This window comes from Metopolophium dirhodum, chromosome 8 (assembly GCF_019925205.1).
Source record: "Metopolophium dirhodum isolate CAU chromosome 8, ASM1992520v1, whole genome shotgun sequence".
NCBI classification, from domain to species: domain Eukaryota; kingdom Metazoa; phylum Arthropoda; class Insecta; order Hemiptera; family Aphididae; genus Metopolophium; species Metopolophium dirhodum.
In genome coordinates this window covers 30,494,665-30,518,207 of record NC_083567.1, presented here as the reverse complement: position 1 = coordinate 30,518,207, position 23,543 = coordinate 30,494,665, and the positions used below count along the sequence as shown (strand labels likewise).

At 27.1% G+C, this 23,543-nt stretch overlaps 2 protein-coding genes across 9 annotated transcripts; one reads left to right on the top strand and one right to left on the bottom strand.

Annotated features, from left to right (window-relative positions):
- Positions 1-938: 938 nt before the first annotated feature.
- Positions 939-12,466, bottom strand: LOC132951248 (ring canal kelch homolog). Of its 2 annotated transcripts, XM_061023039.1 has the most exons (11): positions 12,181-12,465; positions 9,167-9,306; positions 8,880-9,102; positions 8,631-8,806; positions 8,457-8,550; positions 2,997-3,153; positions 2,827-2,927; positions 2,490-2,765; positions 2,282-2,422; positions 1,963-2,215; positions 939-1,886 (listed from the first exon to the last, which is right to left on the bottom strand). In XM_061023039.1, exons 2-11 carry the CDS (start codon positions 9,304-9,306, stop codon positions 1,660-1,662), a joined length of 1,788 nt encoding a protein of 595 aa, XP_060879022.1. In that variant the 5' UTR covers positions 12,181-12,465; the 3' UTR covers positions 939-1,659. The 2 variants fall into 2 exon arrangements, with proteins under 2 accessions (XP_060879022.1, XP_060879023.1); XM_061023040.1 differs by lacking the exon at positions 2,490-2,765 and having other exon boundaries at positions 12,181-12,466.
- A 437-nt stretch (positions 12,467-12,903) lies between these two features.
- On the top strand, positions 12,904-23,028 carry LOC132951249 (tRNA-uridine aminocarboxypropyltransferase 2-like). 7 transcript variants are annotated; one of them, XM_061023042.1, is made up of 7 exons: positions 14,469-14,599; positions 15,798-15,963; positions 16,197-16,382; positions 17,061-17,247; positions 18,109-18,379; positions 18,815-18,887; positions 22,947-23,028. In XM_061023042.1, exons 2-6 carry the CDS (start codon positions 15,872-15,874, stop codon positions 18,829-18,831), a joined length of 753 nt encoding a protein of 250 aa, XP_060879025.1. In that variant the 5' UTR covers positions 14,469-14,599; positions 15,798-15,871; the 3' UTR covers positions 18,832-18,887; positions 22,947-23,028. The 7 variants fall into 7 exon arrangements, with proteins under 7 accessions (XP_060879029.1, XP_060879030.1, XP_060879025.1 ...); XM_061023044.1 differs by having other exon boundaries at positions 14,472-14,599; positions 15,822-15,963; XM_061023043.1 differs by lacking the exon at positions 14,469-14,599 and adding an exon at positions 15,607-15,693 and having other exon boundaries at positions 15,822-15,963.
- The last annotated feature ends 515 nt before the right edge of the window (positions 23,029-23,543 follow it).

The following is a 23,543-nucleotide window of genomic DNA, read 5'->3' as shown; positions in this document are numbered from 1 at the left end:
TACTAATAGCTAATTAAATAATAATAAAAAAAATCACTATTTATGACATGCAGAAAATATTGCTGATTGCTATGTATGGGATGAATCAAATGGTCACAGAGGTGTGAATGGGTTGGGAACTTGTATTTGGAAATATTTGGAAATGAAGTCTGATAAAAATGAAGGGGATGTAATTTTCTATTCCGAAAATTGTCCCGGGCAAAATAAAAGTAAAATTATAAGTGCATTATACCTTCATGCAGTTTGTCAATTTAAAAATATAAAAACCATCACACACAAATACCTTATAAAAGGCCACACTCAAAATGAAGGTGATTCAGTTCACTCTTTAATAGAGAGACAATGTAAAAAACAGTTAAAAAGTGGGCCTATTTACACTCCAGAAGCATTTGTCTCAATAATTTGTGCTACTAAAAAAACTGGAGAGCCATATTACGTTCATGAGTTATGCTACGAAGATTTTTATGATATAAAAAGTCTGTGTGCTCAAATTGGTGTAAATGTTAACACAGAAAATGAAGCGGTGAAGTTTACGAGTATAAAAATTATGAAAGTTGAGAAACAATCACCATCATCCATTTTTTATAAAACATCATACTCTCAAGTAGAATTCAAAGAAGCTATTGTGATCAGAAGAAAAAAAACTGTAGCTGTTGAGTTAAAAAAAGAATTTTCTGCAAAACCAGGGATCTCAGAAAATAAAAAAGAAGACTTATTATACTTAGTTAAGAAAAATTGTATACCAAACTTTTATAAACCATATTATGAACAATTGTAAATATTCTGTGATACTATAATATTAATCTAATGTGTTAATTTATCCATAAGATTAAAAATTATGTTTTTATTATTTAAATATTGTGACGTTATGTTCCTAAACTAAAAGATTTTGTTATGTTATAATATTATTATATTTAAAAGAGTTCAATTTCTGTTACTTAAAGATTAAAATATTGTATTGTTCTTAAATTAATAAAGTTGAAGGATTTATTACAATTTGTGTTAATATTAATAGTTATACAATAATGTCATAACAACAAAAAATACATAAAATTGAGTAGAAAATAAAAATAAAAATTTTGCATAACGACATATTACAAAATAACTCGTAACTAAACATCAATCTTTAAATCAATAGTGTCATAAGTTAAAAAACTTAAACTAACTCCTAATTTTAAAATAACAAAAAATTTGTGGGTGAGAATAAAGTATGAATATAGTATGTTATAACACTCTACTTCAATTAAAATAAGTTTCTAAAGCAGTATAAACATTCAATATGATTTTATCGTCATATAATTACAAATAAAAGTTTCAAATGCGTTTTGTGTAAAATCACGGTTTTCGTGTTATGTCATTGTTGTAGCAAACAAGCGATATAGAAAAGTAAAAATTATCAAATCTTTAATAATTAAATTATATCAAATAATTAATTAACTATATAATTAATTAATATATATATACCTAACGTATAATAATAATTTATTCACATTTCCGTTGAAAAACAAAACATTGATAATATTCTTGTTATTACTGTTATCATAGTTCGCCTTATCACAGTTTCGTGGGGTATGGAGTCATGGATTCTACAAAAAATTGTTTGTGCTAAGAGCACTCTTTTTAGTTACCTTATCTAATATTCTAATCCCAATACTAGGGTTACCACGAATTATATTCAAGACATTTAGTGATTAATGTCTTATTAACAATTAAACCAGAATGAATATCTTCCATCCCCGAAGTATCATCAATGGACCATGTATCAGTGTCAGGGTTGTATATTTCTGCAGTCTTCAACGGGATTGGTTCCGCTTCATTATTTAACATAACAGTTTTACCATCATATCCACCGACGACATACAACAAACCATCTAATGTGAATACACCTAGATAAAAAAAAATTTTTTTTTAATACAGTACAATTTTACATTAATATTATTTTTAAGTATTGATTTTAATTACTAGAACCGCTTCGAGCAACATGCATATTAGCAATAGAAGTCCAAACTCCAGTACTTGGTTCATATGCTTCAACACTTGAAAGACATCTATCTCCATTTTTACCACCAATGGCATATAATACATCATCCATTCCACCTACACTAACATCAGACCGGCATGTACTCATTTCAGCAACTGGTGTCCATGTATCAAGACTTGGATCATAACATTCGACAGATTTTAATTGCATTGAATCATTATTACTTCCTCCTACCTACACAAATGAATAATATACATTTTTTATAAATTGAAAATAAAATATATTTAAATATTTAGTTACTGCATATAAAAGTCCATTGAGCACACCAACACCCAAGTTACTTCTCTTAGTGGACATATTAGCTATCATTCGATGTTCTCGATTTTTCATATCTATAACCTCTGCACTATTTATATATCCATCATTTCCGCATCCGCCAACCTAACAATTTATATTATAATATATATTTAAAATATAAAATAAGTTATTTATAATATGTACAACTTACTGCATATAAATAATGATCTAATAAAATAAATCCAAAATTTTTTCTAAAAACTAAAGTGTCAACCCAAACTATTATTGTTGATTCTAAAGATAATATAAGTACACTTAAACATGATGGGTGTGACAAAGAAACAACATAATGTTCTTTAATAAAATCTGACTTATCAAAGGTATTCAAACTAATAATATCCAGACACTCATCTGGTAAATCATCCCACTCTTTGGTTGTTGGATCATACCAGTAGTTTATAGATGGACTAGTGAACAATAGAATAACCTGATAAGATTAAATAAATAAATGTTATTTCTAAGTTAAATTAATCAAAACACAATAATACTTTTTGTCTTTTTATTCTAGGTGTATTTCGAATAGTTTGTGGAATAGTTAGCTGTTCCTTAAGTTTACGAAATTTAAAAGCTTCAGTTAAATAATCTTCACCTAAAAACAAAATATTATAACTATATAAGATTAAATTTATAATAAAAGTATTTATGAAAAAAAACATACTTTTAGGAAGATTTTTAAAAAGAGGTTCATTGGCTACATTTTTTGATATGTACTTTAAAGATACTAATGGCAGACGTACATGTTCCATTAATTCAGGCAAGCTATCACATCTATCATTTAATCTATGCTTAACCCAATTAATAACACTTTCATATACCTAAGACAAACAAATTAAATTAAATTAAAATATTTTGAAATACAATTATACACTTATAATAATAATACTCTTTATTAAGAGGATATCGCACCCGCATGTTGTCTCCGTCTTACACGCGTACAATTTTACACTTCGCCCCATTAATTTTAAAATTAGAGTGAATTGACCTCTTATAAAATTTAAAGGTAAGAATATTATCTGGGGCATCTCATCGGCTTTTTGTTATATTTGTATTTTATAAATTGCTTATACATCTTTTAATACTCATAACTTAATTTAAAATTAAAATATAACAAAAATCCGATGAGATGCCCTAGATCAGGGGTGGCAAATCCATGGAACGCAAAAAGATTTTGAGCACACGCGAAAAATTAAAATATTTTTGCTATAATATATATTTTATTATATAATATTATAATAGGTAAAAATATTTTGAGCATACGGCTTTTATCGGTCAATAACGATTACCTATTCAATTTTATCGCAGATAAAATAATAATATATATAAATTATATAATATTGTGTTTAGTATGTTATCTACGTTTATTGAGAATAATAAACCTACCTCAGTAAACACTAATCAGTACAAATACGTCTGTCAATTTGTAAGTGCGTCATGCGTGTTTCGTGTGCGATTATTATATTTTATTTAACATTATTTAATATTTTAATATGTCTGAACCAAAAAAAAGAAAAATTAGTTAATTAAATGTTGGTAGTTGTAGTGGCAGAGAATTTCAAAATTCATGGACTGTATGGTTAGAAAAGGCGATAAAGCAGTATGTATTTTATGTTCAACCTTTTTATGTAACAAAAAATTCACTCAAAAATAATATTCTCTATCTTTTTTGTAATGGGTGATTTTACTCTAAGATTACTTAAAAACATAGAAAAAATGATTCTGCGTTAATGCGTTTTGTCTATATTGTGCATGGATCAGAGAGAGAAAACAAATAGTGTGGTGACAATCCTCTTACATAAGAATGTAATGAGAATGGATCAAAATACTGTCCATTTTTTTTGCGAAGCATTACATTAATTAAAATGTTCAACTAGGTAATAATATTTATTAAAATTAAAAATATATAGGCACAATTTCTATATATAAGCATTTTAAGTTCAAATTTCGACATAATTTATCAAATTTAAAATATAATAATTATTTTGTAGGTAAAAATTTATAAAATGTCTATAGCTAAGGATTGAAAATTTAAATCAAGGTTCCATGCAAATAGGTTATTTATAAATTACTTTATTCACAATAATATTATCAAATATACTCAGATTTGTCTTCGCTCAGATTGGTTTTTCTTATAGAATTATATTATATCATTGAACTCAAATTTAACACCATCCATTACATGACCCACCTGTATCCTACTGTACAGCAGAGCGACACCCACTTTTCCACGTTTTCTTGTTTGAGGTAATCTTTATCTGACATGGTACAACCACCAACACATATATTTTTTGTGAAACCTGAGATAATAATATATTCCCATCAAGCATCCACTGAAGAGGGCAATATTATATATAAATATAATAATATGTATGTAAATTGATTTTCCATCCAAAATAATAAACTAATACAAATCTATACACATACTATTCACACATATCTTTATCCTGTATTCTAATTTTTCGTAACACTTGTATTGTATTTTTTATTTTCTCAATTTCCATGGATATTCTTAATACCTTTAATTTATCTTGCAGTAAGTTTTCAAGTGTAGGTTAGGTTATGTATAAATATTAGAAGTGCTAATGCAAACGTTGATAATTTGTTATTATCTTTTGAGAATGATGTTAATTTTAAGCAATTAGACATGATTATACTAACTAAAACATGGCATGACATTAATAACTGTTCATATAGTATACCTGGGTTTCAAATTTATTTCACAAAAATTAAACGAAATCAAAATTACGGCATTATAGTTTTTATTAGAAATACTTTAACAATTGTAGACTCATTTGAGTATGGTTTTATAGAAGCCAATTTTCTTAAAATATCCTTAACCCGTAACTCTTGTAAAACTCCTTTTAATTTGTTATGTACTTGTAGATCACCCTCATTAAATAGCAATGAATTTTTGGTTCGACTAAATAATATTATTATATCAGATACCTCGTTTAACGATCGTACACTATTAGCAGGTGATATGAACATAAATATTATTGGTAATTGGTATAATTGGTAAATTACAATGTAGATAACGAATGCTTAGATATGTTTGTTAGCTACTAATGGCTTTCATTCACTGATGAATGTGTACAGTAGACTTCCTAATAATAAAACACTCTTGTATAGACCGTATGTTTCTCAAATTCAATAACAATTACCTTTTAGATAATACTGAAGCAAGGGTTCTCCAAATTGATATATCTGATCACTCTTCTACAATCACGGCAATTCCGCTCAATGATAACTTATATTCTACAATTGATCAAATTTATAGATTACAAATTTCTAAACGATAGGATAAAAGACGAGAAATGGGAATCAGTCCTCAATGAGAACAATATAAATATGGATCTTAACCTATTCTATGATAAATTACTTTATATAATTAATGCGTGCACTATTAATAAAAAAACTGTATCAAAAAATAAAAGACTTAAAGAGTGGATGACTGCCGGGCTTTTATGTTCTTCACATCACTTTCTCTTAAGTCTAAAAACAATCCTCTTAATACAAATCTACTTAATTACTACAAAAAATACAGAAACAAATTTAATACAATTGTTAAGTTAGCTAAAAACAACTTTTATAAAAATAAGTTCAATTTATGTTCAAATAATCCCAAATCAACTTGAAAATTAATAAAAAATATTACAGGGGGGAGTAACTTGAAAAATAAAGAAATTATAAAACATCTTTAAGTCAATGATTTAATTATAAATGCACAAATCAAACCAAATAAAGCAGCAGATACATTTAATGAATTTTTCACTTCCATAGGACAGAAATTGCAAGATAATTTTAGTAGTTCTGAACGGATAGAATCTAAAAAACCATATGAAACATCTTTTGATACCTCGTTTTTAAGTCCTGTCGATAGCAATGAAGTAATAGACTTAATAAACAGTTTAAAAGTCGATACTGCTGCAGGCTTGGATAAAATATCTGTCAAACTACTAAAAAACATTTCAGTTTTTATACTAGCCCTCTAGTACATATGTATAACATGAGTTTATCAGAAGGTATTTTTCCAACAAAATTTAAACTAGTGATAGTCAAACCACTTTTCAAAAAGGGAAACAAAGAAAGCATGAGTAACTATAGACAAGTTTCAATGATATGCAATTTTTTAAACTTTTAGAAAAAATTGTGAAATCACTAATGAGTTACCTGGAAAAACATCATCTTCTCTCAAAGAACCAATTTGGGTTTAGGCCGGGTGTAGGTACTGTTGATGCAATCTATAGTGTTTCTAGGCATATTGCATATATATAAAGGGCTGGATCGTGGTGATAAAACTATAGGGATATTCCTAGATTTCGCCAAAGCATTCGATACTATCGACCATAAAATCCTGTTAAAACATTACCAAATTTTGGAATAAAAAATAATAGTCTTAACTGGTTTTCGAGTTACTTAAAAGACAGAACGCAATGGTTAAATTACTTTTAGGGAAAGAACTTGTATTTAACTGTGGTGTTCTTCAAGGAAGTGTTTTAGGCCCAATTTTATTTATAATATATATTAACAGCATTCGCGACTCGCAGACAGATGGTTCAATATTTACATATGCAGACAATACATGTTTACTGTACTTTGATACATCATGCGACTCTGTCTATGCTAAAGCCAGTGCCGGATAGACCGCCGGTGCAAGTGGTGCATTGCACCGGGGTCCCGACTCTTTGAAATATTTGGGGGCCCCGATGTCATGGATATCGAGTACTATAAAATAAAATTGGTAGGTACATGGCATTATGTATGTTTTGTTTTTTCAAATGGTGTATTTAGTTAATTTTACATTGAAAGTATATTTAATTTATTCCCATCGGTGGTGAATTATAATTAATGTTTGATTGATTGTTTTGTATTTATTTTACACATTATCGTGTACGCTGGTACACCAATTGACCGATACACGATCATAGTTATCATAGTTGTTTAGTATACTTGTAGCTTTTTTTATAACATTTTTAAATTAGGGGTACCTACATTTTTTTTTGCACCGGGGCCCTAAGTGTTCAAGATACGGCACTGACTAATGATACAGTGAACACACTGATAAAGCATCTACTGGACTAAACCAAATTATTTGAAAACTAAATACAATAAAAGTTACTTTAAATTTAGATAAAACAGAATTTATAACTTTTTTTATTTACTCTTGTCAAAGTCCATTTGATGAAATCGAAATCACAGATAATATACACAACCATAATGGGTGCAAAGTAAAAAGAGTATCTAGGGTAAGATACCTAGGCTTATCTTCGACCAAAACATGAAATGGCAACTCCACATAAACAGTATGACTATGCGCCTAAGGACAATTATGTACAAAATATATTTTTTGAGGAAAATAATCTCACTAGAAACTATGCGTATAGTGTACTTGTCTCTCTACCAAGCTATTTTTCAGTATGGTATAATTGCCTGGGATGGTACGTATAAAAATGCTATTAAGCCTTTATACAGCAAAACAAAATAGTTTGTAGGTGCCTTGATAATAACACGTTAGAAGGATCAACTAAATTAAATTATAAATGCTTGGGGGGCGTTCTACCTATCAATTTACTTACCAAAAAATTTGCGATCATGTTTATTGTTAATAAGACTCTTATAAATAATAATGTATATTCAAAACGTAATAGAACACGGCATCTCAAATAATTACACTAAAAAAAATTTTGGACAAAGATTTGTTGACTATTTAGGACCAACTTTTTTCAACGCAATGCCTTTCGTTATCAAGAAAACTATAAGATCAAATCCCAAATCTAATCATAAAATAATTATCTACAATTGGCTTCTATAAGAAATATAATTTAAATTTTTATTTTTTTCCTAGCTTTTAAGGAATTTCTAAATATTATGTATGTACTATGTAAGATTAAGTTAATAAATTCAATTTCTTTGTACTTCCTCTTTTTATAATGTTTAATTAAATTTCGATTAATTAATTTGCTGCGGTAATTAAATTGTATATAATTTAAGTTTTTTACATGTAACTCTCTACTACCAACACAAGCTCTGCTAAAAGGTAGTAGATACAACAATGTTTTTTGTTTTGCTTAATAAAAAAAAAAAAAACTATTATGAATTTAGGTTTACTAAATTTACTTACTTTTTCTTCAGATGCCTTAAGAACATTATCAGATATGATCTTAATTAATTCTTCTGTAGTTAGAGAAAGAAATTCCTCACCTTTAACAACATCTCTGAAAATAATAATCATTAATCTTTATATCTTTATACAATTTAATGACAAAACTAGAAAATGTAATTAAATTTATCATACATAAACTTTTTTCTTATGTATAAGTCACAAGTAGAAAACAATTCCAAACAGTTATAAAAATCAGAAAATGATCTAAAACCAATACAATTGAATGGATCCAGTTGTTTCTCTAAAAACTTAGTACATGCACCTTTAATACAGTCTAGTTGTAAGAAATCAGCCACCGGTAATAAGTCCTAGAGAAATAAATAAAAATGCATTTAAATGATTTTGATGAATGTCCAAAACAAAGCAAATATTTATTATTACCTGTACATTTTTATCGCTGATAACAATCTTCCGAGTGTAGAAATAATCTACGATTAATTTTAATATGGTGGATTTTACATCTCTAATATAAACAATATCTTTATTGCATTCACTAAAATTAGTGAACATAACCTGGAAATAATGACTAGCAGACATTAATACAATTTTATGTCCAAAAACAATTGTATCATCATCAGCTTTTAATTGTATATCACATGAATCTCTAAAACAAACATTTATTATGATTTTATGAATAAATTACCAGTTCTTAATATTTCATAACATACTCTCGTAATGATTGTAGGACTTCAAATGCTATGACAGAGTGAGACTCATTTATATAGGTTGATTCACTGGATCTCTCAGCATTCGGTTCAGCAATAATTTCACTAGTTGATGGGATAAATAAACTGGATTTGGCATCCATCTATTTGTATGGACAAAAGACGATTTTAAAATATGATAAAAATTGAGAATAATAATTATATATTCAGCGCCAGTTGTGGCGCGAGCTAAGTAAAAAAAAATTAGTGGCGTCATGACCGTGTATAATATTATCTCGAAGAGCAGGAGTGGCCCATTTAAACATTGTACAATTTGATGTTTTTTAACCAGACCTAACTAGTTATCTACTGAATCAACTAATACCTACTAAATTGGAAAAAATCAGAAAAGTTGTGCAGATGATCCTTTTGCAAAAATCATTGCTCATACTGTTATAAATTAAGTTATTAAAGGAAACGTGCAAACTTTTTAATGAGAAATTATAATGAAATTTGGAATCACGGCGGCCGCATCTTGCATTGTTAAGCTGACCAGGTCCCTCACTTCATTTTGTGTACGCGACGCATTTTCATTAGCGCTATTTCACGACTTCACATATTTTTTATTTGTTTCATTTTGTTATCTACTATTGCTTCATTAAATCCTCTTATAGTTTGTTATATTTTATTTAATGTAGTTTGTTAAATTGTAATTATTACTATATAGTATTAGATTAGTGTAATTACTGCTGTTAGTTATTACTATGTGCGCACCTGGTGTACAATAATATATTGGTATTATTTAATTATAAATATGCCAACTTAAAAGTACAAAAAAAGAATAAAAAAGGTGGATAAGTGGATGTCGCTCTGCTGTACAGTAGGTTACAAGTGGGTCACTGTAATGGATGGTGTTAAATTTGAATTCAATGATATAATATCATTGTATAAGAAAAACGATTCTGAGCGAAAACGGTCAGTCAGCCTATGATTTTACCAAGTATATTTGATGATATTATTGTGAATAAACTAATTTATATATAACCTATTTACTCGGAGCCTTGTTTTAAATTTTCAATCTTTAGCCATAAAAGTTTAACATTTTATACATTTTTAACCACAAAATAATTAATAAATTATAAATTTGATAAATGTTGTCAAAATTTGAACTTTAAATGCTTATAAAAAAAAATTGTGCCTATGTATTTTTAATATTTTTCAACTGCTATTAGAACGATATATCAGGAGCCTTGTATTAAATTTTCACGCTTTTTTACCCAACAAATAAACATTTATTGATATTTATAGAAAAAAAAACTAAAAAAATTGAAAACTGACAATGTCCGTAAACAGCTCAAAAAGAGTCAAAATATTTTCAACATTTTATGGTGTATAGAAAATGCTAATATGAACATTCAGTGAAATTTTCAAGTATCTACAGTCATTCATTTTTTAATTACAATAAAATAAGAAAATTGTTACATGAAAAATCGAGTGAATATCAAATGTTGTAAAAATATAAATTTCAGACGCTCATAAAAATTTAATTTAAGTTTCTTCTAGACATTTTTTTTTTGATAAAGGTAGACAAACTTATGAGTAATCTTATATTGCATTTTCAAATCTTAGATTTAAGAAGAAAAATTTTTATGAATTCTCAACTCAAAATAATTTGCTATTTTTCGTGATTTTTCCGTATTTTGTCAAAATTTGAACTTTAAATGCTTATTATTAAAAACTGTGACTAAGGATTTTTAATTTTTTTCATCTGCCTTTGAAACAATAACCTAGGAGCCTTCTATTAAATTTTCAAGCTTTTTTAATCAACAGATAAAATTTTATTGATATTTATAGAAAAAAAAACTAAAAAAATTGAAAACTGACAATGGCCGTAAATAGCTCAAAAAGAGTCAAAATATTTTGTAAATTTTATGGTGTATAGAAAATGCTAATATAAACATTCAGTCAAAATTTCATGTCCCTACGGTCTTTTGTTTTAGAGTTACACCAAAAACCAAAATCGATTTTCTCGAAAACAGATTTTGCGTAAAAATTCCCGTTTTTCCTTAATTTTTTTTTTTGTTTTTCACGTCGCTTGTGAAAACTACTGGGAAATTTTTACTTTTGACCCCCCAAAGTACCAACTAGATTCACTTTCCTATCAGAAAAGTTACTATTGAAGAAAATCCAAGCACTTTTACTGTCCTAAAAGGTGATGACAGACACAAAAATAAAAAAAAAAAATTAAAAAAAAATTAAAAAAAAAACACACATCATTGTAGAATCAATACATTCATCGCTTCGCTCAGAATCTAAAAGAAGGGAAAGTACTTATTGAATAAAACAAACAAAGAATAAAAAAGAAGGGAAAGTACTTATTGAATAAAAAAAGATTAACTGATAAAATAAATTGCTCAGAAACCTGTTGTCCCGACAATTTTCTAAAATATTGGTGATATCACAACAAAAACACTTGTTCGAATTCCGTGTAAAGAATGACTAAATAAAAAAAAACAGATCTTAAAGCAATAAAAAGAGGTTAGGTATATCATAAATTAATGCTAAGTATTTTGTTTCAATAATTTATTACTCGATTTTTCATATGGCGAGAAATTATATACCTTGTTATATGACACAGTTCACGAAATAACGTGAATAAAATAAACAAAAGGCAGTAGAAGTTCATAATAATTTAAAATATTATAATGGACATTTCTACGCAAAATAATTTCTCGTCAAATTAACTATTATTATCTAGGTTAAATCTTGTTTTAAGGACGCCACTTACTGTAGCGGTGGCGGTAAAATTCTTTTGTCTTAGCGGTGGCGCTAAAATTGTGTACGAACTCATTAAATTGACATTAATCATTATGCCGTAACCGCTACCGCCACTGATGCAGTGTGTGGGGACCTTTACACGAGTTCGACGAAGTGTTTTTATTGTGATAAATGTATTGTGCATTAGTGCGAGTATTTTAAATCAATGTCTAAATATAATAATAAACTCTACATCAGCATTGTCAGCGGCTAACACTTACTATTACGGCTCAACGGTTGTCGGTGCTCGGTGTACTAATCTACTGGTTGTACACGTCAGACGTCTTGTACGGTTGTAGTTGTAGCACAGGCCACAGAATAATTATTTTGTGCCTTTGTGGTAATGTGGTTGTTGTCTGAGATGGGACAACTTTATAAAATAAAAAATGGACGCTCTCACAATAAATTAATGTATTAATGTATTATCATAGGAATTAGTGGACTGGTGTTAAAAAATAAAAAGTAGCCGTAAAGAACAGTCTGTACATTTGTTACCGGCCCTGTGAGATTTTAATGATTGTGTAAACTAAATGTAAACTATGCTAGACAGTGTTGCCACGGTTTAAGATATCTACAACCGTGAGTGTTGCACACGAATTAAGATATACATCGGTAACATAAATAAATGATTTTTGAATAATTCTCTGTGATAGACACGATTTAAGATATACAGGTTGCGTATCGAACTCCCATAATTTGACCGGTGAACTAACTATCTGAAACAGCTGTTCCCAGTACTACTAGCACACCCTGAGGACAAATTTAAAGATTCAATAATACTATATACTATAGGTATTATTGGTATCAAAAGCAGATAACCGTGGTAAGTGGTTTATATCGTCATGTATATCTTAAATCGTGGTGATAGACGATAGTATTGATAATAAGTACATACATTATACACTAGGGCTAAAATAGCGCTAGTTGGTTTGACACGTCTTAGCAATTTTATTATAATAGGACGGTAGTGTTATTCAGTTTATCACATTCCGTTCCGTATCCAGTATATCTTAATAAGTACAATTTACAGAATAGACGAGTACAACTACAGTGGTGCCGACAAGAAAATAATAACACTATTTAGAAATCTGCGATTGCATTTAATGATAATAGGTATTATGCTGTTTATCAATAAGATAAGAACTTAATCCAAAATTACATAATAAAACGATTTTTTGAATTTCAATTTCATGTCTGAATCTGAAATGAAATGTCAAATAATAAATTTTAGTAACGGACAAGATATTTTAAACGTTTAAAAATTATGTCAATAAAAATTGAGGTAGAGAACGAAGTGGATAATAACAAATCACAAGTTCATAATTTCCAAATCAGACCTACACACAATCAAAAGTAAGTCATACAATTAATTATGATAATAACATAATTTATTAAATTATAAACGTTTGCTAGTCTATACGGTTATATAAGTACACATAATTATATATATAAAAAAAATTATACTGTGTTATTTTCAATACATTTTTAAAACTCATGTGGTTCAACTCAAGTGAAAATATTAAATAATACATTTTCAATAATACCTATATTAAAATATTGTACCTATACACAATTTATAAATATTTATGTAAAATTTTTATGTCATTACGATATTACCTTTTACATTATGTGTGCCAATTATAGGTCATTAATTTGAACTGCTTATAATTGTATTTAAAATATAGTAGATTTACACAATTTTGGGAGTACAATATAATTTTTTTTTGCAAAATTAGTATTTTTACTTTATGTTAATTCTATATTATGTCAATCTTTAAATAGTTCAATTTACATTCATTCCAGAACAAGGTTATTCCTCTTTATAAAAATGCTTCTCCGAATTATAATTTAACATTTTTACATTTAAAAAGAATTGTTTTTATGTTTCTTGAAACATTTTATTTTTATCTCTACTGCAGACGTGCAGTTCTTTGTTAATATCTAGATTATAATTTATAATTAATAAGTATAGTTGTGCAATTTGAGTACCTATTCTCATACCATTAATAGTGCATTGTAAATGGTAATATATACAAGACTTGGTAACAATAAAATACCATAGACACCCTGTCTAGGTATACTTTATATTATAATTGTATTCATAAATAATTGTAATTTGATTTTTTTTTTAGATTCAATACACATATTGCAAAGGAAGCTATTCAAGAGACTCTTCTTAAATACCTGAAGGATAAAGAGTATAGTCAAATTGAAGCTGAACCACTTAGCACAACTATTGCTAAAGAAATCAAGGACAGACTTAAAGGTTTTATTTATTATCCTTTACAAATTGTATATGTTCATTACTCATTAGTATTATTAAAATATAATTTGAAAATATTTTTACTGTAAAATGGCACTTTATTTTAGTTTTAAAATAATAACTTCTATATTTTATTGAACAAATTAAATACATTTTAATTGTTTTTGTATTTCTGTATGTTTTAAGAAATAAAATTAACAATTATTTGTAGTTTTTGTGATACAGTGTTTTAATTTATAGATCATTGTTTGGAAAATCGTTACAAGTCAATGGTACAAGTTGTTTTGGGTGAACGACACGGTGCTGGTACAAGAGTTGGAGCTCGTTGTATTTGGGATGCTGATACTGACACACAAGCCTCTGATAAGTTTTTAAATGTAAATTCATAAAAATATTTTTAAGTAATAAATAAAGTTCTCAATGCTTATATTGCATGTATAAATATTAATAATATAAGTTTCAGTTTTTATATTTTATTTATTTTAAAATTAAAAGTTTATATTTCAACCAAAAAACACATAACATAAACTTTTTTAAATTAATCTCCACTGTATTTATTTAACTTATAAAATATTAACTTAATAACAATTATTAATAATTTCACATATGAAAAGTTTTAATAATTCTTCCTATCTAGTAGGTTAGCTGTATAGATGGCTAATTTGAGGATTATTGTTTGAAATTAGTAACTAATTTTTTGAATAAATGTTGATATTACATTTTTTTTTTAATTAGATAATTTAAAAATAAATAAATATTAGATATTAATATCAATCATATTATACTAACTAGACTTTCTTTTTTTAAATGTTATTAACTAATAATCATATATTTGGAAAATATAATAATTGAATAGGTACTTTCAAGGCTGGACATTAACTAGTTAAAAGTTAAAATGTTAAGTTAATTAACTCGTTTTATTTTCAAATTAACTTTTAACTTAATAAGTTATTTTTTTTCAAGATTAACGTGTTAACTTCAAGTTAATTTTATTTCAAAAGCATCTAAATTAAAAATTTAAATTATAAATTTAATTTTTGTCTAAGATTAATAAAAATTTTCGAATGGGTTATTTACTTTGATGTATCATTTTAAATTTCCCCGAAAATTTTCGTAAATAAAACTATCTAACAAACCATATTATGTGTCTGGAATTTTTTATTTTTGCTAATTAGTAAATTTTAACTTTACACTAAGTTAAGTTACTTTTTTTCTAAGTTAAATTTTAACCTGACGAGTTAACGAAAAAAATACAAGTAACTTTTAACTTAACTTAATTTTATAATTTTAAAATAACTTAACTTAACGAGTTAAAAAAATGGTTAACTTGCCCAGCCTTGGTGTACTTAAATAGTATTAAATAGAAAATATTTTTTTGTTTTAGGAGACTATATTTTGTGTGGCAGTAGTTTTTGCTGTGTATTTTTATTAATCAATTAGATGCATAATATATTATAATTTATTAATTTTGGTAAGTTACTACTGTATAATTTATTAATTTGCTTAAAGAAAGTATTATTTAATTTGTTTTTAATGATTCAAATGATTTTGATTAATATAATATTAATATTACAGTGAACCAATGTTACTTAAATATAGGAACTATAAAAAGGAGCATAAAATCAAACAAATATAATATTTTTGTTATCATGTCTAATGAAGAGGTTGATGATATCTGGGATGATTTTATAAATTTACCTGCAGACCCTCCTGAAATGCGTCAAATCTGTTTTTCATGCGAGTGAGTTTAATTTAAAATACTAAGAATTAACTAGTATACTGTGTCCAATGTTATTTGTTCACTTATGAATGATATTAGTTTAATAACTATTTCATTAATAATTAGATATATATATATATATAGCTTTTAATATAATCCTTTATAACAATTAATTAATTTAATGTATAAAGTATATTATTATCCTATAAACACATTTATACATTTATCATATAAATTTGATTTTGCATTTTCAGGCGACCTCAAAATGTATGTTGGTGTAATTATTTACCTAAAACAAGGCTAAAGCCTAAATGTCGAATTATTCTACTGCAACACCCAGCAGAAGAAAAAAGAAGTCTTCGTACCGCTCCTATGTTGACATTGGGATTGGCAGAAGAAAGTTGTGTTGTTTATAAAGGAAAAAAATTCCCTACAAAAAAGTAATTATTTATTATAATATTATTATTATTTACTTTGATAATTTAATATGTTTACTTGTTAGTTTCATATACACATTAGTTTTAGACTTGTTACTTTTGAAAAGTAGATGAATAATTACTATAATCTTTAATAAAATCACAATATTTTTTCTTTATTTGAATTACTTACAGACTACATGTTTACATTAGAAATTACAGATTTCATGGTATAAACGTAAGAATATGATGTGTTCTGTATTTAACCAATAATAGGTATAACTTTTATTAATTAATTTCAATAATGATAGTATTGAAATCAAAAGTTATGAATTATTTTTCATCTACCGAATTATCTTTTTATATGAGTGTTAGGGTTCATCTATTCTTTTATAAACTGATATTTTAATAAAAACTACCCCTTTTGGTTTAATGGTCTCTTATTGTCACCAAATTCACTTAAATATTTCATCTTAACATTATCTACATTCTACAATATAACTCATTGCTTTATTTTTAGCTTATAAGTTAGTATTACTATAAGTACTAATATTTATTTACATTTTGTTTTACATGATTTTTTTTTGTTTCGATTCATTATTAATTAATTTATATTAATTATTGAGTATGATTGCAGTTATCAGTAGGTACTGCATATAATATTATAAAACAAATAATATCTGAAGTTTTATATTTTTTCAGACATGTTGGCCTATGGGATATATTATCATCTAAACACTCAGTTTTATTGTATCCTTCTAAAAAAGCAATGGATATAGTTGATTTACCAAAAGAAACAGAACTTCATAATTTGATTATACTTGATGGTACTTGGCCACAAGCAAAAGCTATTTACAATAATACACCATTGCTGCAATCAATGATACATGTTAGTATCTTTATAATTTAGTTTATTTGTATGTAAATAATCAAAACCAATATAGACTAGAGATACTATTAATATTATCATGAACGTTTTTACATTTTTAGTGGAATACTGGAACCCCTCAAATGTTTTTATGTATTTCTAAGTTATGTAGGAAATTAATTTTCAATTTTTTCATATTGTTTAATTAGTACTAGTATTTTTTTTTTTTCAAAATTTTTTTTACTTTTTTATTTATAAAAAAAAAATTAAATCCATTTCTTACATAACCTAGAAAAGAGAAAAAGGAATTCAAATATTTTCAAAATTAAAATTGAACTTCTGGAAGTATATTTTTTTCTAAATGCACAAAAAAAAAAACGACCCGCTTTCAACAACCTTAACTGTACCTTATGTGTTATGTCATAGAATTCTGAATAACTAATGTTTTTTTTTTTAATTTAATTTGTAAGTTATAAGTTATAACAGACTTATTACTTATATTATATTTAATAAAATTATTAAAATTTTAAAGTATCAAAATAAATATAAAAAATATTAAAATACTAGTATTTACCATAAAACTGAAGTATCGGTATTCATATATGAATACATCTACCCCTAAGTTGATTCAAGAAATGCCAGGTGTTATGAGGCTAGTTTAGTTTAAGGTATTGATTATTAGTTGCATAGGAATAAGCCAGGTATTACTACCTATATTTTAATACCATTTACTTACAGTAATATTCATTTTTACATTAATTATTCAATTATATTTTGCCAACACATATAATATAACAATTAATAAATATAACATTATATAATATATTATGTACTCATACATTCCACTTTAACAACTGTCTAATTCATTATTTAATAATTTAGGTAAAATTTATGCACAAATATGAAAGTCATTATATTATCAGGACCCAACCAACGGATGGATGTCTTTCTACATTAGAAACTGCAATTGAAGCATTAACAGTATTAGAAAAAGATGAATCATACAAAAATATATTGCTGAAACCTTTAAATGCTCTATGTAATTTTCAACTACAGCATGGTGCTGTAACACATCAAAGCAAAGAATTTAAAAAACGAAATCGAACTTATCCTAAACTAATTGGAAGACGACTTCGACAGTATTTAGATAATGGTGATGATTATTAATGCAATTACTTTATGATAAATAATAATTATCATGGTTATATTTATATTATATTAACTTTTAATACCTAATTATCATCTATGTGATGAGGACAATTGTAAGTAGGTGCTTTCTTCAAATAGTTTTATAATTTTTTTTGTTACTAATTATCCATCTTAAGTATACTGAAAAATACATTTTTAAATCTCAATTTTTAAACATGATAAATAATACCCACATAAAAATATTTTGGTATAGTAAGTTGTATATTAATTATATCTAGTTAGTTATAATTCCTAGATAATTGTTTCTTAATCATTAAAAATAATTCAAGTATACTATGTAAGCACATTTATTTTGGTAAAATGTATTGTTTAAGAAATATTGACCATCAAATGACAATATAGGATGCTCATATTAATTTTTCATTTTTTAATTACACAGTACCTATGGTTAAATAACAAGATATTTAATTAGTGGCAGCTATCCTATGGTCCATCTGATGGTTTGGCAAAGCCGACAACACATGTAAAATGTTGGTTACGACAAAGATATAACTATCACACCTACGCTCTTCCCAAATTTTACGACAACAGCGGTACTTTTCATACCTAGATGTGCCACGATGTTATATAGAAAAATATTAGTGTTGCTTCAGTACATCTTGCTTCGCTGGCCTGACCTATTTTAATTAATTAGTATATAAAAAATATTCTTACCTATACTACATACATTGACGACTGTCCACAATATATGACAGTGTCATGAACTTCAACACCTTCCTAGCCGGCCAGCCCTAAAAAAGGCTGTCTTATAGTATGCTGTCTACCGACGAAGTTATAAGTACCAATAGTAGTATGCTACTATGTTATAGACTTATACATTTATAAAAATTAAATTTCTCAATCGAAAAAGTACCACACTTAAACTATACAAAACAATTGTTCATCAAAAATTAAAATTGAATTCTTAAGCTATGGCTTATTAGTTGTTGTTATTTTGACATCTTTTTCGTTTGCCAGTTGCATCATATAAAACTATTATATTTTCTTCCCCTTGTCCTTATTGATGTAAAAATTGATGTCATCCTACTTCCACATTTATTACACTACTCTTTTTCATTTAAAACATTTTCATTACCTAATTAAAAAATGTGTAATTTTTTCCCCATTAATAATGTTTGAATGAGTGTGATCACACAATAAATTACGTGTCATGCACAAATGATAAGGATTAACTAAGGAAAAACATGAATTTTTACGCAAAATCGGTTTTCGACAACATCGATTTTGGTTTTTGGTGTGACTCTAATAAAAATTACCGTTAATGCATTTAATTAACATTTACATACTGAACGTTTATATTAGAATGTTCTATATACACCATAATGTTGAGCTATTTATAGGCATATGCAATTTTTTATATTTATACATTTTTTTTCAAATTAAAAAATGTTTGCTCGGTCATAAAACTTAAAAATGTAATACAAGGTTTCTCATAAGTTGTTAGTGGAAATTAAAAAAAAAAGTTAAGCGTAAATCCGCAATCATTTTTTTATGAGCGTACCTAGATACAGTGACATATTAATTATGCAAGGACAAATGGGACATTTGCACTGTGACGCTGTCCCGATGATTGAATCGGGGGTTGATCGTAGTGTTGTAGGTTTGGATTGAGGTGATAAAAAGCACAACCAAATAATACACTGGTGCCACTCGTGCTATCGGCCGACCATAGACCTATAAACTCTATGGGTCCGACCGGCCTTTTTCGCCGACCATACGTCTTACGCGACACGGTCCTCCGTCCCACCTTGTCGTGACCGACACGGTGGGAGAGTCACCGGGTCGCGCTGCTTTGCAGTGTTTGAAGATAAGGTAGACAGGCCGCTAAAGTGTTTATACATTGTACTTGCTGCTAATGCAGGCCGCGTCAACTGAGCCCACCAACTTCAGGCACACAAAATTAGGCTATAGGTATGACATAATATTTCATATAAGTAGTTATTTAAAAATTACGATATTATAAAAGATTGTCAATAAATAAAATAGAAATTATTAAATTCTAAATATAAAATTATAATTTCAATAAATTGGTTGAATTTTTTCGATCTTATAAAATATTGTTAAAATATAATCTATAGTTCTAAATTTATACAGACATATGTGTTAAAGAAGTATGAGCTATACGCTATGGCATATTATTATTCAGTGTAAACATTATAGTAGGTACCTATAATGATATAAAAGTATTAAAGTTAGTAATAAAGTAATAAAATAGGTATTATGTTTTTAATTTTCGCTCAAACACGTTCTAAAAAAAAAACGAATTTTAAATATTTTAAAGACTAACAAATATCGATACTCTGTGTCTCTGTATGTAAAATACTCTGTAAAATGTTAACTTAATTTTAACTTATTAACTCGTTAATGCCCAGCATTGGTTTTTGACAGTTTAATTGTATATATTTGGATTAAACTGAATTGTTTTTAAGATATGTTAAAATTGTTATCATATAAAAAGTAATAAAAGTTTAGATTTGATTTTTATGCTGTAAATATTTTTGTTTTTAAAGGATTAACACTAAGATTCGATACTTCCTCTCCCAAACAGAAGGTTTCTTAACCATTTAAACACTAGGGAACTGCAGGCAGAGCCGCATTCAAGGGGGGGGGGGGCGATTGCCCCGGGGCGGCAATTTTAAGGTGATTTGAGGGGCGGCAGATTTTTAGAAAATATATCATATTATACGTCTCCGTTACGAATTTCGTATTAAATTTTTTAAATAATTATTATTATATTAAAAATATTAATACCAATAATAATTTTATCTATCAACGATTCAATAATAAGTAAATGCATCACAGTTGTGTGTCTGTGTTATTTATAGCTTTTAATTTTCGGCGAGTGACTCAATCACATCGAAGAGCTGTTTCCTGTCGCCTGTTTGCAGTTGCGGGCAATGCGGGCTGTATGTATGATCTAATAATAATCGCAAAAATACGTATTTGACGATCATTTTAGTAATCTTATCATCGACTGTCGTCTGTCTACGACCACAGTCTCGACGCAATTTCGGTAGACAACAGTGTTGTGTTTGTTAAATTTATGTTATTGAATACTATATTATATTATTTTCAAGCTTTTTTACTCAACAGATAAAATTTTATTGATATTTATAGAAAAAAAAACTAAAAAAATTGAAAACTGACAATGTCCGTAAACAGCTCAAAAAGAGTCAAAATATTTTCAACATTTTATGGTGTATAGAAAATGCTAATATAAACATTCAGTCAAAATTTTATGTCCCTACGGTCTTTTGTTTTAGAGTTACACCAAAAACCAAAATTGATTTTCTCAAAAACAGATTTTGCGTAAAAATTCCCGTTTTTCCTTAATTTTTCTTTTGTTTTTCACGTCGCTTTTGAAAACTATTGGGAAATTTTTACTTTTGACCCCCCAAAGTACCAACTAGATTCTCTTTCCTATCAGAAAAGTTACTGTTGAAGAAAATCCAAGCACTTTTACTGTCCTAAAACATGATGACAGACACAAAAATAAAAATAATAAAAAAAAATAAAAAAAATTTAAAAAAAAACACACATCATTGTAAAATCAATACATTCATCGCTTCGCTCAGAATCTAAAAACTATGTTCAACTCGTTGGTCATCCAGGTACGATGTATGTAAAGCAATGTGTAATGGTTATGCACAAGTACTCCGTGCTTTAACTACTATTTGTGATGACGAAGGACAAAAAAAAATACAAGACACGAAGCTCGTTCAATTAAAAATAAAATTGAGAGTTTAAATTTTTGTTTTATGATTTGTATGTGGACACCTATACTTCAAAGATTTAACGAAACAAGTATAAGTTTAAGTCTATAGATATAGACCTAGCCACAGTTGTTACACTGTACGAATCTTTAGAAAAATATGTGGAAGACTTTAGAGAAAGATTTGATGTGTACTTAGAACAAGCAAAAACGATGTGTTCAAAACAATTATTTTCCTGGGATGGCGTGAGACAAAAAAAGAGAAAGAAGTTTTTTGATAAAACTGAAAGTAACGATGAATTATTGGAAGGAGAACAAAAAATGAAATGTGAAGTATTCTATGTTATTATTGACAGGCTAGTTGTGAATTTACGTGAAAGAAAACTGTCCTACACTGATATAAATAATAATTTTGGATTTATATTAAAATTAGATACATTGGATACTAACGGAATACGTGAAAAAGCTAAAAACCTAGTGAAAATATATCCTGAAGATTTAAACGAGACATCCATAGACTAACTGGTACAATTTAAAAATATTCTTAATTTGTTTTCAAAAGAAGATAAATTATCTTTTATAAGTCTTTTAAAATGCCTCACAAACTCTGACCTTTTGACAACATTTCCAAATGTAGAAATAGTATTGCGAATATTTTGTTGTATGGCTTCATCCAATGCAAGTGGAGAACGGTCATTTTCTGTATTAAAAAGAATAAAAAATTATCTAAGGTCTGCTTTAGTTGATGAAAAGATGTCATCATTATCCATATTAAATATAGAAAGCGATATTTTACAACAGATTGATTGGTCGGACATAATACATAAATTTGCAGTTTTGAAATCAAGAAAAAAATTAATATAAGTTGAATAAAAATGTATTTTAATTTACAATTTTTAATTTTTAATTATAATTCTAATTAATTGTATTATGAATATTTAATAAATAATATGTTTAAAAAGAAAAATTAAGTATAAATTCATTGTATAGGTTACTAAGTACTTACTAGGTAACTCTTTAATATTTTAAAACTAACGGAGAAACGTATTAAAATATAATTCTGCTGTGTTTATGATAGCGAAAAAAGAGAGGTGAAAATCATATGATATTTTTTTTAAATATATAGAGGCGGCAAATTTTATATTGCCCCGGGGCGGCAATTTGGCTTAATGCGGCACTGACTGCAGGCCCATATTAGCGTTTATGCACTAAATGGTCTAAATGTACTGTGCCTAGGGCCTATGATAGTGTTAAAATAAACTATTGTTTACTTAAACGATATTATTTTTTATTATTATTTTCTAAGATACTCTAAACAGTAATCGGGATATCATTATTAAATACATTATATTTTACTTGTTGTGCTAACGTGTACAATCGTACAGATTAACTTATA